Raw genomic sequence first — 18002 nt, forward strand, 5'->3', positions numbered from 1 at the left:
ATTGTGTGCATGTGCAGGAATATGTACACACGGGTGCAGGACTCACAGAGGCAGGAAAAGGAGCTAGAGCACCTGCTCAAGGAAGAACTAAAATGTTCTTTTAAAAGGAAGGTAAAAAATCAAAATACTTCTCTAGTTATTCTCGACGCATATCTAGGTCAAGTAAATTTGACTGGAGTAGGACAAGATTGGCTTTTGAAAGAAGAGAGGCCTCTCGTTCTACTTTGGTACTTTCTTATGTCTCATGTGGCACCGTGTTCCCGTTCTCTATTCTTCCTCTCTCCCAGAAAACCCACCACATCACTGAAGCAGGTGAAAATGTCTCCCATTTGCTAAACACTGCTGCAGGAAGGGGCTCTGACTTGTGCTTCACATGCCACACTGCCCAAGAACCACACCACAGCCCTGCACTGTGGACAGCAGGGCTGTTCCTGCGTTACAGAAGGCAAGCCTGGGCCTCGCACAAGGCTCAAAGCAAAGGGGCTTCAATAGTGGGCTTCCATCTTCCAGCCTATCTTGCAAAGCTCTCTCTGAGAGTTTTGTTTGTCCCAGTTCTCTGACCTGCAAGAATCTAACGGTGATTCATGCTATTTTGAAATAATGTAATAGTCTCAAGACCCAGGGCTATTAAGACTTTACAAAACCTATAACCAGAATGTGCACATTTGAATAAATAGTAAAGAAGTCACATCTAGAAACAATGAGCTCATTTCAGCAATTCTCTTAGTTTGAAAAGCTGTTTTTAAGAACCTAAAAATAGACCTCTTGAGAAGACCAGATCTCAATTTTAACCTAAAATAGAATTGTTGACCTAATCACCACCATCTTTTACCAGGCTGGACTAGAATAAGTTTCATGTTATTTCTAAATATTTTGATACCTCATCCTTCTAAAGAGTAGGAACACATGGGAGACCAAGATGGCCCAGTGAATAAAGCACTTGCTTCCAAGCCCGACAAGCTGAGTTCGACCCCTAGACTCCACATTGTTGAAGGAGAGATTCAGCTCCCGGAAGCTGGCCTCTGGCCTCTGCACATATGCTACAGCATATGCGTTCCCACAGGCATCCAAGCACACACACTGAATGAATGAATGGATGAAAGAAAGAAAGAACTGTAATAACAAAATTTTAACAAGAGCGGGAGCATCTGACGGCTGATGCAGAAATTCTAAATGCACAGTTCAAAGAAAAAATACTCAACCACTGGAGCAACGTACAGAGCCTGCTCTGCCCAGGTAACAGTCTAGAAGAGGCAGGCCCTCGGCAAGATGCTCAGGATCTGAGTACTTGCTAAACAGTCAGCATTATAGGTCTGCTCACTCATGGGCATATAATTATGGATTTGATTAGATGGGCCTATTCTAAGTCTGGCACATTGGGCATCTCATCCTAAGAGAATAAGTTTGCACAGCTCTGAAAGAACAGAGGGGTTTGGTTCACCACACAACTCTCCCATCATACACCAACAGGCATACCCACTTGTCCAGAGGAAGACATTATGAAGATGGCCTCCTGTCTGGTGACAAGATCACAGGGGCCATGGGAAGGGATGTGTGCTTTTCCCAACAGAGCTATGTTCCCAGCCTTCTTTGACCTGACTTTGAAACTATGACGTGTCTTTGTGGGTGTTGGTACATAATCTTCCATGCTTTTATACTATGTTTTCTCTTCTTCTTTGTCTTCTGAGTTTCAAAGGAAATTTCCAACTTAGCCTTGAGTATGTTAGTTTCTAAGACCCATGAAGAAAGCCTGCTAGATGGTGTTTCTCTCCAGTGTGTCCTTAGAAAGTCTGTATTGAAAACTAAACAGAGAAAAAGCAAGTAAAGTGCTTGCCAAGCAAATATAATCCCTGTGCTAGGGACAAGAAGACAGGAGGGTCCTGGGTCTCACTGGAGAGCCAGTCTAGCCAAGCTACAAATTTAGTAAGAGAACTTCCCTTCAAGAATACAATGGAAGCCGGGCAATGGTAGCTCACACCTTTAATTCCAGTACTGGGGAGGGAGAGGCAGGCGGATCTTTGTGAGTTTAAGGCCAGTCTGGTCTACAAGAGCTAGTTTCCAAGACAGGCTCTAAAGCTACAGAGAAACCCTGTCTCAAAAAAAGACAATGGAGACTAAAAAAGACATCTGAAGTCAACCTGTGACCACCACAGACATGCTCACACAAATACATGTGTACCTGCACACACACATGAATGCACACACATAATCAGCCAATATGGGCCGAATTCTGTCCAACATTAAAGGAGCTTTTGGCCAATCTCATTCCTGCATCAGAGTTAGCTATGCAGATACAGCTCATATTCAAATTTCAACAGCCACATACACATAAACACATACAGGACCTCAGGAATAGAACAGGAAAGCACTCAGAGTTTAGTAAAACAGTAAAAAGCCTTTTATGACTTCTGATGAGAGACCATAAATTCCGTAAGTACCATTTACATAATTATCTCTCTAAATTAAGACAAGGAAGTACTGAAGAAGAGAGAAAGTGGGGGGGGGGTGAAGTGGGAGATGGAATGAGGTGGGGAATTTCTAAACTCTCAAACCCAAACTTAAGTACTTAAGACTACTTAAAGTGTTCTGGAATTGTGGTTTCTATGTAAGCTTGATGATTTTTGCCAGGGAAGTCAGCTGGCAAGTCGACGCCTCACAGAACACTCCATGCACAGACAGGCCCCACCCCACTGCACTGTAGCAGACAGAAGGGTGGAAGAGAAGCAGACAGAAGGGTGCTGCCACAGCCCACAGCATGGGTCTGACTCCAAGGGAAGAGCTCGGACCAGCTGAAAGGAGCACTCCAATTAAGCCTGGTGATAAAATCAGGCTGATGTGACATAGTGACTAATAGCTCTTATGGCCTAACAGGATGGATGCCTTGGTTTCTCAGGGGGCTGCTTTACCCTCTAATTTCCATGCTTAGATGCTTTAATGAAGACGCTGTTCTTGTCAAAGTGGAAGTTGGGTTGGAAAAATAACCACACTCATGAGAATGCAGGTGATGCTGGCCAAAGAGGAAAATGGAACCTGCCCCTGACCCCATGGTGCCAGGCTCGGGAACAAACCACCCGCCCCAGCGTTTAAAGAGAGGAAGCAGTTAAGGGACAGGCCTGGGAAGGAAGGGGAGGAAGAAAGCAGAGTGCTACCAAGCAGCTCAGTAGACGGCGACCTGGAACACCTTTACCCCACAAGTTAGACCTACTCAGCTCAGCAAACAGCTTGGCTATTTGCCTTTCAAACTGTATTGGCTATTTTAAAACTACACTCTCTGCAGTCATGAATCCTAAGAACTTAACTAAAACGGAACCAAGAGTTCGAAAGGTACAGACGGTTGGTACAGAGCTCCAGAAGGAAGAAGGAAGTGGCGCTGAGCGGAAAGAAGAAAAATATAACCTGAGCTTCTTTCTGTCTTATACATGAAGGTTCTTTGCCATCTGACCAAAGGAACATTACAGGATATAACCGGGGAGAGGGGGTGCTCAGAGATCTGACACACTGGTTTGCAATGACAATACCAGACTCCTCTAGTTGCCTGGAGCATAGTAATATGATTTTCCAGCACATTAGGGAAGCAAAAGGAGAACCGGAAAGTCTATGTACTGGCTGGATTTTGTTAATGTCACTTAAAATGGAGGCAAAAATCCTAGCAAGATACCAAATAGAGTACAGCAGATGGCAAACAAATATTATGAAGCAATCTTTACAAAATCTGCAGTGTGTCACAAATATACAAAATGGCAGAGTTTGGGAAAAGAGAATCATAACAGGCCATATGTTGTTCACGATTTTTATCCGAAGCAACATGCAATCTGAAAGACAAACTTAGAGGAGCCATCTAAAGGCCCCAGAAGAGACCAGTACCTCAGGTAGGGGTGGTCAGAATGACCCAGTGGGCAAACAGCAGAAACTGGAGAATTTACAGAACCCACTGCAGTGACAGAGAGTGGAAGCAATATATTATGTGTCATTTGTCACACTCCTGTACCAGGTAGACGTCAGATACAACTACAGTGATGGCAGGAAAGAAATGGAAACATGGTTGTAAATGTTAGAAAGACATCAGTTGGAAATTACCAGAAAAGATGTCAGGTTCAGAGCAGTTCTCAGGGATAGCATCCACTGACCTAGGGAGGATAACAGGCCATGGCTTCTGTGGTCACACCTTCATATCCATGAGCTATCACTGAGCTCATGACCTCCCCTCAATGTTCCAGGACATCCCTGTTTCTTGGTTTCCTTTTCCTTGCAGAAAAAAACGCCTACCATGTGGCAGGTATGATACTCAGGCCCAGACACGGTGAAGTGGAAACGGTGTAGGTCATGTACACACAGATGATATTTGGGAAAGAACACTGTGGGCAGAAAGAACAGCTAACACTAGGGAAGAATTCCTGGCATGTTCCAGGGACAAAGGAAGTGAGACTGGCAAGAACAGAATGCAAATAGGAGAAAGAAAGAGTCCAGAGAAGTGATGGTGTGGCTGGGTCAGGGCCGTGTGTGACATGGGGACTTGAGCATTTGAAGGAGTCGCCTTTCACTGTTGAGTAAGATGAAAGACGTGGGAGCTTTCTGATGCTTAGGATCCCATCTTCTAGGAGGATCACCCTGGCGGGTGGACAGGAGGAAGGCTGGGACAGGGGCCAAGAAGGCTACTGTCCTACTCCAGATGAGGGTGATGATGGCCTAACAAGCTACAGATGTTCTTAGTTTTGCACCTCACTTTCAGAGATAGTTTCACTGTACAGCCCAAGCTGGCTCAACTCATGGCTTATGCAATCCTCTGGCCTCAGCCTATTGAATTGCTGGGACATAGTGTGTACCACTAAGCCTAGTAAGGCTGAGGTTTTGAGAACAGACCACATGCTGGCTCTATGTGAAGACAAGTTCAATGGGTTTGCAGATATATGGGACAAACTTGCTCCAGGTATTTTATTTCTTCAAGCACCCATGCATTCCAGAAAACCATTTCAAGTCTACCATGTGCCTGGTGCTACAGGATTTCCAGAGATTCAAACACAAGCAGTCACTGATCTCAAGGAAAAACTGGTCCACTGCTTGCTTAAAGAACTTCTTTATACTCATGCAAATTAACAGTATTATATATATAAGACTAAAAATAGTCTAGACTTGTTAAAGCCAAAATTCTACAAATTAAAGCTCTCTTCAAATTTCCTCAAATTTGCATAATTAACTTTTATATGTCCAATATTTTTCAGACTCAATGTACATCACTGTAAATTATAATTTTCCCACTAATCTATCTAGTTTGTTTATAAATAATGACCTTTTTCTATATACAACAATTTAAGAAAATAAAACTTCATTTCTTCCGACTATCTTTAGACTTGAACTTTTCCATGATACAAAAAGTGACTGCCACCCAACCGTTCTCACTCGACTGTCTGTGCTGCTGCTTAGACACAAGGCACCTCCTACACACACAACTCCAATACTCAACTACAGGAGAAGGGAATAGAAAACCTTCAGAGGTAGGAGGGTGCAGAGATGACTCAGTGGTTAAGAATACTTGCTACTCATCCAGGGACCCAAGTTCAGTTCCCAGCACCTACAACGAGCTTCTGGTCGCAAATGCATAAACACATAAAAAACTTTTCAAAAATTAAAGATAAATAGTTGGGGCTGAAGAAAGGCACAAACATTTATCTTCTAACCACGTTTTCTGAGTCTAATTTTGATACAGAGTTTGACAAGGATGAAGACACAGGATGGCTGCAGGTCTGGAGCTAGTATCACGGGAAGTGAGAACACATGTGTCTGAGCACAAGCCAGCATGTGTCTGGGTGAACTTCAAGCTCATCCTTCAAGCTGCCCATGAGACTTCCCCGCCCCACAACATCAGTCTAACAGCCACTGGTCTCGAGAAAATACAGAGAACGATGTGCACGTAATAGGCACGCACACGAAATGCATCTGCAGGCCTGGCTGATGTTCATCACCTGGTGTGTTGGAGCGCTCGTTAATCTGCTAATGAAACTGAGAGACTCAGCAGGGACTCTGGGCCTTCATAAGTGCCAGGCTCCCACAGCATCCGTTAGGCCCACGCATGAAACATACAGGAATTTTTATGGTTATGGAATTTAGTCTCATCTCAGAAATGTTCTCACATCTGGGAAAAGACAAAGTATTCAATAACTGGCATGGAGTCAACCATCTATTTGCGTGAAAAATAAAACTGGACTCCATCTGACTACTGTCACCAAAATATACTGAAAATAGTACAATAGTAAAAATAAAATCTTTCCAATCTTGGTATAAAAAAACTCATGCTTTTCATTAAAAAAAAAACAATGATACACACAAATACATGCAATTAACAAATAACATGTATGTGCAAAACCCCATTAAGTAGAAAGAAAAAGCAATAAAAGTAAATGTTTTCAGCACTCTGGGATGTGGAAGACCTTTTTAAGCATAACAAATCCAGAAGTAACGAGAAAAATATGGTCAGCTTGCCCACATAAAACTTTAACCTTCTCTATAGAAAAAAAAAAGAAAGACTAAAAAGCACAAAACACACTGGAAAAAAAAACTAGATAAAAATACTCGTAAAGACAGAGGTCTACAGCACTCGGCAGGCAGAGGCAGGCAGATCTCTGTGAGCTCGAGGCCAGCATGGTCTAGAAGAGCTAGTTCCAGGACAGCTAGGGCTGTTACACAGAGAAACCCTGTCTTGAAAAACCAATAAAAAAAAAAAAAGAGGACCGATATTTTCCTTTAGAAAGCTTTCAAATCAAGTAGGAAAAGGCAACCTAAAAGAAACATGGGCAAAAGTGATGAAAAAATAGTTTATAGACATTAAATACACATGAAAAATACTAATACTCATTATAAAGAAATATAAAGAGAAAGGCAATAACTTTTCTACCCATCAAATTAATTTTGAGTAGAAACCTGCTAGTACCTAGGGATTGGTGAGGGTGGAGAAAGGGCTTTCTAGCATGGTGGTGGGTTGTGAATGAGTTCCTTTTTGAAAAGCACACACGGTTACAGAGGTTCAGAGCAGAGGCCTTCCTGTATCACAACGATTCCAAATGCCTAGGAATCTGTCCTATGCACCAACGTACTCAATATGGAAATATCTAAGCAACTACTGTGGATTTCCACATTTTCTCTAGTTCTCAAAAGCTGGTAAAAACTTGGATGTCCATCTAGTAGATTAAATAAGTCACAACCGAAGACTGAAGTTGACGTATGCACACCAATGCCGGAAAGAAGTCTAATGCATGCTAGCAATGAGGGCAGGGAAGACAGCAGTAGCACAGTAAGGGAACTCAAGCAGCACTAACAATAAATGAGAAAATGAGGACTTTCTGCTTTGTTTCTAAGATACTTAAGATTTATAACAATATACCATTATATAAAAACAAACAAACAACCCACTAGGCATTAATAAGTACTTTCGGGTTAACACGTTGGCTCCGTGGGTTAAGGCCTGTGTTACTGAGCCTGAGAGCCTGACTTAGACCCTGACACACATGGTGGAAGGAAAGCACTGATTCCTGCAAGCTGTCCACCTACCTCCACACGTGTGACATGGCCTATGTGTGCATGCATGTATATGTGCAAGCACAAGTGCACATATGCACATGCACATACACTAAACATATGTGAAAAAAAGTAAAATTAACTAAATAATGCTCTTTGTGTTCCAGTTATGTGGGAGAAGAACCGACAAGGGTACCAAGAAAAAAGAGGTTTAGGATCATCAATCCTGCTGGCGAATGTGGCCCGCAGGAACCTCCCTCCAATCCCATGAAGCTCTAACTCCTTTGGAAATGATAGGCCAGGGAGCAAACCCAGAGAAAACACAGTAACTGTAGAACCTCTGCCCCCTCAGGACAGTACAAGTAGGAATTTGAATCGGAACCCAACTTGTCCACCATAACCAAATACATCTAGGTCCAGGAAATGGCACAGATAATCCCAAAGCACAGGACAGAATCTATTTAGCTATAGCTTATGTGCATTTCACAATTTTTATTTGAATACAGACACATAGGACACTGGTTCTGCTCAACAAGCATGTCCCCTAGGCTCTAGAGTTAGTGCAAAGAAGTGAAAAAGAAGTGACTGGCGCTGCGAGGGAGGGAAAGGCAACTAGAGGCAGCTGGTCCGTCCACTCTGAGCACAGTGCACGGAGAGACAAGCCCCAGAAGAGCTGGCAATCTGTCACATCAGCAACGTTTCCCGTTCTCTCAACCCTTTTCCCCAACCTTTATGAAAACTGGTAGTTTTGAGCTCTACACTGCCACTTGATGCTTCATAATTATCACACCACTTCTCCAATATGAGGAGTCAGTTAGGGTTGGGTACACTCTGCAGTGTTAAACAGTCCTTTCACATGGTTTATTTGAAGGTTACTCATCCACCATCCACGAAAATGTCTCAGACTTCCCAGAAGATTCACCTACAAACCAAGCCATAACTATTTCTTGCATATTGGTTCTACTTAATGGTGCATATTTTTGGGTTAGACAATCAAGCTACTCAAAAACAAACATGAGAAAGCCAGCCTAGGGTGATGATAATCCAGTCCAAAACAACCAAAGGCTGTCATCATTTTTCTCTGCATATTTATATTGGTTTTTTGTTTGTTTTCTACCTTACAGCTGGTCCAGAGTTGGATGCTGGGGCAAATGCCCACAGTCCTAGCACTGGGCAGGAAGAGGGAGTGGGGAAAGAGGAGGGACACAAGAGGGAGAGAAAGAACCTTGACACAATCTATAGATGAGCAAAGCTGACCAGCAAACAGCCAGATACAGAATCGCTATCCTTACTGGAAAACACAGAAGAACATGACATTAAAGAATAGAAACCTAAGCTGGGCAGTGATGGCATACGCCTTTAATCCCAGCACTTGTGAGGCAGAGGCAGGCGGATCTCTGTGAGTTCGAGGCCAGTTCCAGGAAAGCCAGAACTGTTACAGAGAAACCCTGTCTCAAAAACCAAGTAAAAAAACAAACAACAAAAAGAAAAAAAAAATGGAAACCTCAAAGTCTGAACATTTTTTCTATCTATGTTTGAGAGATTTCCAAGTGCTTACAACGACTGTGTGTGTCTGAGTCTGGGCTCCGTGACTTCCTAGCAATCACCTCTCATCTGTGAGTTCCAGTTTCTTCACAGGTCATATTTTCCTACTGTGCAGAGTCACTACGAAGATTATTAAGCCCCAGCAACAATCTTCAGAAAGAATCTAGTACATTGGCTGCCTCAGAAAAACCATCAGTATATTAGTTAGAACAACTAGCACTATTATTATGAATGCTAAATCTGGATGCTAGTGGAGCAGGCTCGGGCCCAGGAGAGGAGAGTACAAGGTTAGGCCTATGTGTGCAAGCCTCATGGCCTGAGTTTAATCCCCAGAACAACTGCGGAAGGAGAGAACCTACTCCTGAAAGTTGTCCTCTGACCTGCACAGGTGCCTGAGTGGGGGATGGGGGGCACGAAAATATACACATACATGCATATGCATACAGAGAGAGGTTAAAATAGAGTGAAAATAAACTCCTTGCCATGTTTATGGAAAGTCAGCGAGAATATACTTCAACTGTGGTGACTCTTGGCAGTCCAGCACAGTGGTTGAGAAAATATGTTCTAGAATGCGCTCACATGTATCTGAGCAAGTTGCTCAGTTCTTGGAGATGCCCTTGCTTGGGCTGAAACAGGAACAACAGTCCTTCAACACACTCATGGGAATCCTGGAAAGGCTAAAGCAAATGAGCTAACTGTCTGGTGGCAGTATGAACACCAAATGCTTGCTCGTGGACTACTCCTGGCCTCTGGCCCCCTTTAGCTACTGAAAGAAGTCTAAATAGAGCTCTCTCTGTGTGTGTGTGTGTGTGTGTGTGTGTGTGTGTGTGTGTGTGTGCGTCCTACTCACTATAGTTTCTAAAAGCAAGTTCCGGTTACTGAACACTAACTATTCCAGCAGTAGGGACACACATAAAGTGAAACATGCACTTATTCATCCCTAATCCCCCTGGTCTACGTCTGCTTCCCAGGAGAGAAAACACTGCATTAAGTCCTCTGTAGATCCTGTCCCCAGGAAACATCTGAGGAAGGTAAGGAGGGCTAGAATTTTGGTGAAAGGGGATTGTATCATGCACATCATTTGTCCATTCAACTACCAATCCCAGTCTCCTTCTGTATCAGCACATACATTCTGACCGTGTTCTTTCCAGGTACTGCTGTGTGCTTCAGAACATTGACACATTATCACTTCCTGGTCCACTCTACAGAGGCATTTTGCTCACGTTTAGTCTTTTACTATCAAAAACTAGTCCTACCTTGTACGTCTTGTTTCAGCAGGGGCATTCAGTGTTTCTGTTAGACAGCTTCCAAGAGAGCTCTGCTGAGTAAAAAGTGTGACTGAATTGTCCTCTAACAAGGACACAGCGCTATACTGTCATTACTGTACATAGTTTACCTGTTACTAAGTGTGACTGAATTGTCCTCTAACAAGGACACAGCGCTATACTGTCATTACTGTACATAGTTTACCTGTTACTAAGTGTGACTGAATTGTCCTCTAACAAGGACACAGCGCTATACTGTCATTATTGTACATTCCGCCAGTGATCATCTTTAAAACAGGAACAAAAGCACTGTCACGTGGGGGGAAACATCACAACTATTTCCATGTTGAAAAAGTGGCACACATTTTTGCGTGCATACATGAATATGATGTGTATATGTGTGCATGAGTATATATGAGTAAGGGTGGATAAGCACATACCACAGCACATGTATGAAAGGTAGACCCCAGCCTTAACTACTGGCCTTCCACGTCTACCTTGTTTAAGACAGGGTCTCTTTTTTGTTGTTTGCTGGCTACATCAGGCTCGCTGGCCCCACAGCATTTAGATCTGCTGTCTCTATCTCCTCTTCTGCCACAGGAGCACTGGGGTTACAAATGTGTGCTACTCTGCTCAGCGTTTGCATGGGTTCTGGGGATTCGAACTCAGGTTCTCACAATGGCGCAAGTGTTTTATCCACTGAGCAATCTCTTCAGCCCATGGCCCCATTTTCAGGGAAAAGACCACAGTTCCAACCCCTGACTTTACCCTGCTCAGCACCTAAGGCCCTGCACAACTTCTAAACTAGCAGCAGGCCTTCCTCTGCGATGACTGTATCAAAACCAGTTTCCTGGCACATCCCAGCCCTGTCCATAAAAGCCAGTTCAATGGAGAGCAGAGGATTCAGGACAGATATGCCCCTGTCATCATCAACAAGAAAGCCAAAGTCCACTGAAACAGAATCATTCCACACACGCCCACGAGAGCTTTACTCTGCTGCTATGTCCTAAAGCACGGAAGAATTAAAACCTCTTCATCAACGATCATTGGTCTACAGGTAGTTTACACGTTTCATTTTGCCCTGCACTATTATAACACAGAGAAGAGCAGATAAAGGTCATGTTGGTAATTAAAGCTATATTGTAGAGATATGCACACCCAAGATATGATTAAATAAGAAAATATTACTCGGTTCAGTATCATCATTAAACTTGCATTAATTTATAAATATTTAAATGTACCATATGATGATCATAAATAATCTGTTTTTGTCAGTTTTGAAAGTAATGCAACCCATAAAGCATCTGAAATATGACTGCAGAACGAGAATGAGGAGCGTATGGAGCCAGACTCACATTCAAACGCTGTCGTCGTTGCTTCAGGCAGGACCTGCCCTATCACATCCTAAACAAAGGAAGAATAAAGAAGCACAATTAGTCATCTTCTTTATTGCCAATACGTGGCAAGTCCAAGAGAAAACAGGGGAGCCTGGGAAGGATCTTTGGAGTGCTGGTACATACTATGGAAGCATGAGCTGATAATCACACTTCTGCAGAAACTTTACATCTCTACTCCAAGGAGAAGAGGGTTCGCTTCATAGTGTATTAAAGACAATCTTTTATTCTCAATTCAACAGTGCACATCACCACGCTATTACACACACCCACACACAGCTTCTTATATTGGAGGCGTGGGCGGGGAAGAGGCCTAAGAGTCAGACCACCTTAGGCTTGGGTCCTTACTGTTAAATATACAACCTGGGAAACAGTTTTTTTCATTTAAACATTCTGAGCCTCATTCTGATTATTTCCAAAATGTATCCAATGACACTGAAAGAGTAATGTGAAAACTAAATAATGTAATAAACTTAACCTTGACACACGGTACATGGTAGACGCTCAATAAATGTGGTTTCTGATCTGTAAAGACCACAAGGAGCCTCGCTCTCACAGTGCTAGCTTTAGCAAACAAGTTTCTGTGATGATATGCAGCATAAGGGTAAGAAGACAGTTCTCAGCAACCTTCACTCCTAAGGACACGAACATATTTAATATTGCTGGGATATAAGTTTATTGGAGGGGGAGCCCTAGAAGGTATATATAATCTGTTATTAATATGTAAATGAGTCTCTAAAGTTGAAAACACTAAAAAAATTAGTCTGCAGGGGCAGCTAAATGGAAGAGGCACAGAACACCTAAGACCCAGGAAAGGAGGCCCTCCATCATGTCCAATTCCACAGCAAAAGCCTTGCAGACCTCACTTCTCTCCAGGAGCTCTGCTACAATGGCCCTCCCATGCCCAGGCTGTGCCAGAACGAGCACCAGGCAGCTAGCTGACAAAGCCGGCTGGCAGCGTTTCTCAGCAGGGAGCCCACAGCCCTTCCAAAGCAGGGCACTTAGCAGAGCAGAGGCAGAAACTTCCTTCTAAAGGCAATTCTTTAGGAGCCTTGCTGCAGTGCCAATTTGCATAATCATCTTGGCACTTCTTTTTCCTCTTTTTTTTTTCAAAAAATAAATCTGTACATAAAAAAAATTGATCAGGGAAAACAACTATCCCGGGTAGCCTTTACTCAACAGTCAAAAAAGGTGATGTCTTCTCTGTCTCTAATCTTAGCAAGTGAAACACCAACTTTGTGAGGAAGTGAGGAAACAAAATTTTAGGGTAAGGAAACTGTTTGTAGACATTCATAGGTAGCAAGCACCTCTTAGCAGGGAGCTGGCTATATACTGACTACAGAACTAAGTATACAGGCCATCCAGAGGGAAGGATGGAAGTCTAAACGCAGCCAGAACGGCAGGACTGTCTCCCCAAACCTTCTATTGGCCATTTTTAAGCAGGGCACATTTAATGGCTTTACGGACATTTCCACTTTACTCTAAGAGATTATTCTGTACTTGTTTCCAAGGGAATTTCTGCTATCTTTAAAAATGCAACAGTTTTCTTTACCTAAAGACATTTTCAAAAGAGAATTTAAATTGACACATGTTGACAATGATCATTTCTTGATTTTTCTTCCTACCTCTCAATAAGTCAGACAAATATCTAACAGAAGAGAAGTAAGACAGTCTCTATAGCAGGCCAAGAGCTTTGTAAGTAAGTGCATGTGAAGACTCTTCACACTTTTACTGAAGTTTGTTCTCTGAAATAAGATGGGCAGCAGAAAGCACTTGTCGTAACAGAAAGAGCCAAATGAAAGATGTCAATAGCAAGTGTGTTTGTTCACTGTGATCGTAATATTGCCTATCAGGCAGACAGAACCCAGAATCACTTAAGAGACAGACGTTGAGGCACGTCTGTGAGGGGGTGGGAAGGCACACTTTAGCCATGAGTGACACCATGCCACGGACACGGGTGAGCAGCCCTCATCGTTCCATGCCTCCTGATTGCAGACGTAATGTGACCTGCTGCCTCCTGCTCCTACTGCCCTGCCTTCCCTGCCAAACCCTCAAACTGTGTGAAAACAAAACCTTTCTTCCCTAACTGGCTTTTGTTAGGAATCTTGTCACCGCAAGGAAAACACCTGACACGCAAGAGGGGGAAAGAATCACGGGTTCCGTTTGGTTAGAAACATCATCACAAGTGGAGGACAACTGGAAGTGAGACTTCAAGACAGGCTACGAAGAGAAAAAGAAGGCCACCGACCCACCCAGTCCCACACACGATTCCTAGAACTGGAGACTGTCTCCAGAAATGAGGAGAAAGGAGGCCAAAGAACAAAGAGCCCAGTGTCTGTGCCCTTGATTTTGGCTTCCCCCACACTGCGCCTAACTCCAGGAGATACAGACAAGCGTGGCGGGAACAGGAGGAGACCTGCACAGGGTCTCCCAGACACTTGGAGAAGTAACAACTGGAATCTTCAACTACTGACTGCAGCCAATCACTCTGACTTGGTCAATCACCAAACCCTGCTCTGGCTTCTGTATTAGGTTTTGCGAAAAACAGGCTCTATGGCTCTGCAAGGCCCTGCCCCTCCCAAGGTACAGCTTCCTCATCAGAAAATTGGGAAGGGTACGAAAGGGCTCAAGTAGGCAAAGGGGCCATCCAAGTTTCACATGGCCTTCAAGTTTAAGGTTCCAAGTCTGAGATGCTGATTTCTTTGGGGTTTTGTCTTTTCCTGATGGAAGAAATGAGGTAAACAGGGAGAGCGGATGACAAGGACCTGAGGCAGCACCTTGCCTGACTTGCCTTGAGCCAGCAGCAGCACAGAGCCCAGACCCAGTTCTAAGGTCTTTGTTGGCGCTTACTGACAAATGTCTCCCAGCTGCTCTTATGACAAAGAAGTCCCAACACAAAGCCCTGAGCCCTAGTGCTGGGCCCCCAGTGTGATGTGTAGGCCACTGAGTCTTAAGCAGGAGATCTCCTGGGGTGCTCAGAGCAGAGGGCCAGGTCCTTCCCTCACATCAGTGTCAACATTTATAGGGCACCTTGGCTGTGCTTCATCTTTACAAGTCTTGATGCAGGTGTCCCTATGCAGAAATAAGGACACTGAGGCTCAGAGAGATATGACTTGCCAAGCTGGTGGTACAACTGGCAAGAAAGTCCAAACAACCTGACTCAGAACCTAGTGCTCACCCAGCATTCAAGAAGCAAAGGCAGGGGTTTGAGGAGTTCGAGGTTATCCTTCACAAAGTAGCCAATTTGAGATCAGGCTGAGCAACATGATACCCTGTCTCAAAGAAAGACGTCAGAGATCTGCACAGGTCATAACTGTGCACATCTGGGTTGGTGACCAATTTTTTTTTAAGATAAATGCTCTTTTTTAAATTTTTCATTTATTACATAAACATGTCTGTGTAAATAGTAAACATGGATGCACACATGCCATAGCAACACGTATGGAAATCAGTAGACGAACTTTCAGGAATTGGTTCCACCATGGGTTCCATGGACTGAACTCAGGTCGTCAGGTTTGCACAGTATGTACTTCACCCACAGAGCCATCTCACTGGCCCCTCCTCCTACTTTGAGCTCTATGGGTAAATTTTCGGGCCCTATGAAGCAACAGAAACAAGTGTGTGTGTGTGTCTGTCTGTCTCTCTCTCTCTCTCCTCCAGGAGTTTAGCTTATAGAAGAATGGTCAGGCAAACAGTCATGACTAAATGTATGCTTTACTATAGGAATGGACACATGAACCAATGTGGCCATCTGACCAACATTAACAGAGGGAAAGTGAAGCTGGGTGTGAGAAAACAGGTGAGAGTTGGCCAGCTAAAGAAAAAGGTAATGTTCAGGCACAGCCTAGGTACCTGGGAGGACTGGCAGGAACACTGTATACTTGGGACACAGGATGCTCATGAGGATGTGGCAAGAAAGGACGCAGATGCCAGGCCAATCAAGATGGAACTGAAGAAGACGGTGATGACGACTGTGTGGGCTTATAAGGAAAGGGAATCATCAATGGCCAGAGGTGTGAAGAACACCAGATGCAGAGAAGGGACGGCATTTTGTGTCAAAGACTGGAGGCTGCTAGCCCACTTCAGGTGCCACACTCTTGTCCTAGGGACTTGAAAGCCTGCATGGCCTAGGTGGTCACTGGCATCTAGCTTTCAAAATGAAATTTTATACATACACATATATGTATATATATATATATATATACACACACATATGTATATATGCAATCCAGTCAGATTACACATCCGTCTGCTAGTGCATTCTTCCCAGTACATCTAATTCTGTCTGAGTTACTCCATGCATAAAGTGAATATATTGTGCCCTGTTAAAATCAAATGACTAGAAAGATGCAAATGGGCTGAAGTATGTGGGAAACTATAGCATGCAAAAGGAAATAAGTTTGCTGGCCAGGGAGATGGCTCAGCTGGCCAAGTGTTTACCATACAAACATGAGGACCTGAGTTTGATCCCCAGAACCCATGTAAAAAAGGCAGGTGATGGGGGCTTGAGAGGTGGCCCAAACACGGTGGTATGTGTATGCCTGTAATCTCAGCACTGGAGATGCTAGAACAAGGGGATCCCTGGGATTTGCTAGCCAACCAGCCCTGGCTCAAAATACAAGGTGGATGGCAGCTGAAGAATGACACCTGAGCTTGATCTCTGTTCTCCACATGCATGCACACACATCTGCACACACATGCAAACACATACTAAGTAAGTAAGCCAAAGTTCTGGTGCTTACTCTCAACCTCAGGAGCAATAATTCCTGAAAAGGTCCTTTTACTCTCGACTCAGTACATATATATAGACATATAATGCTATGCAATATATATTATATATGGGCTCAGGAGCCCACCTACATTAACCTTCAGAACTCTGTGTGAAATATTCTGAGCATCCCAAGACAATCAATCCCCTGTTGAATCTAAAATGCACATTTTCCATCAACACTCAACATCTCTGAAATTGAGCTGTTTTTTCCCCCCATGGGATGGTGTGCTGCAGTTTTAACAGGTAGCATTTTTTCTTACTGATAGTTAAATTTATGTCTTTCAATCAATGACATCTAAGGTTTGCTTAAACCTTGTAAATTAAGGTTGCCCTGGTTTCCCTTTCCCAACAGGTCACAAGTTCAGGGAACTCAACAGTGACAGGGCTAGAATGGGGGCAGAGATGCTTCCCAAATACTTGAAAAAAAAAAGAAAAAAAGAAACTTTTTTTTTTTAAATCAGCTTTTTATATGCCAGTTGTTTGCACTGGTGTGTAAGTCCTAGTGCAGGCTATGAGCTTCCTGAGGGCAGGGGTTCAATAGGATTCATCTATTTCCCAGGACCCTGCACATTAACCAATTTTCAGTGAATGCAATTAATCGATATTATGGTTCAAACAAGCAAGATGACCCCACCAGGGGCCAGCTCAGGCCACCAGTGGTCAAGATGCTGTCTACCCAGGTCCCTGGGTCCCAAGCTGGGATTTGGCCGCTAAGATTACCACTCACCAGCACATCTCTGAAGAGTAACTGCGGCCCGGAGTGCACAGTCCAGTCCACCGCGCCACTATTTGGAATCTTGATCCGAATCACCAGCACTTGGTTCTCCATGGCAGGGAAGGGGCCAAGGGCCAGCCACAGCATTACAAGTTAAAGGGTCTCACATCCTGGGGCGAGGGGTACCGACTGGCCCCTGCTTAGGAGGAGCCCCAAGAAGTGACAAGGGGAACGAGGAACACAAGATAGGATAAAAAAAAAAAATAGGGAGCAGGATGGTGGGAGAAGTGAAGAGGAACGAACAGGAGGGAGCTCGCAGGCCCTGAACCAGGCCCGGGTCGTGTGGAGTTTGAGTGTCTCTCGGAGAAGATGCACTGGGGAAAGGGAACGGGTCAAAAGGTATTAGCAGAGAGTGGAAGGTTCTTGAGTTACAAAAGTGGACAAAACAGAACCGATAAGCATTTTTGAAGTCCGTGTGCGTAAGGGGAGACAGCACAGCAATGGCCTGGTTTAGGGGAAGTGCATCAGCCAATGTCCTGCGGTCCTGGGTGGGCAAGGGGAGGGTGGCTGGGAGCCGCGGGCTGGGTCGGGGCTGTTACGGAGGAGCACCGGTGCCGCCTGCCCGCTACCAGACCGGAGAGCCCAGGGCCGCGAGGTCACGAGGCGGGTCCCGGGTCGTAGCCGGAACCGGAGGGTGATGGGCGTGCGGGCTCAGCCGACGAAGGCCCGCGTCCAGGCGGCCGAGGTGGCTGCGCGAGGAGGAAGAAGGCTGCTAGAACGCTGTTACTCCGGAACCAAAACTC

At 44.3% G+C, this 18002-nt stretch overlaps 1 protein-coding gene across 6 annotated transcripts in view; it reads right to left on the bottom strand.

Annotated features, from left to right (window-relative positions):
- The window catches only part of Map2k5 (mitogen-activated protein kinase kinase 5), a 230621-nt gene extending 212626 nt beyond the window's left edge, over positions 1-17995 (bottom strand). For 2 of the 6 annotated variants that reach the window (XM_085689209.2, XM_048423691.3), the window contains exons 1-2: positions 17212-17995; positions 11675-11723 (exon numbers count right to left, since the gene is read on the bottom strand). In XM_085689209.2, coding sequence (XP_085545335.2) covers positions 11675-11723; positions 17212-17346 — 184 coding nt within the window. In that variant the 5' untranslated portion in view covers positions 17347-17995. Of the gene's footprint in view, positions 1-11674; positions 11724-17211 lie in introns of those variants that run through there. The other 4 variants (XM_048423693.3, XM_048423692.3, XM_048423690.3 and 1 more) reach the window with 3 other exon arrangements.
- Between the last annotated feature and the right edge of the window lie 7 nt (positions 17996-18002).

Source organism: Myodes glareolus, chromosome 4, assembly GCF_982192425.1.
Source record: "Myodes glareolus chromosome 4, mMyoGla1.1, whole genome shotgun sequence".
Lineage (NCBI taxonomy): Eukaryota > Metazoa > Chordata > Mammalia > Rodentia > Cricetidae > Myodes > Myodes glareolus.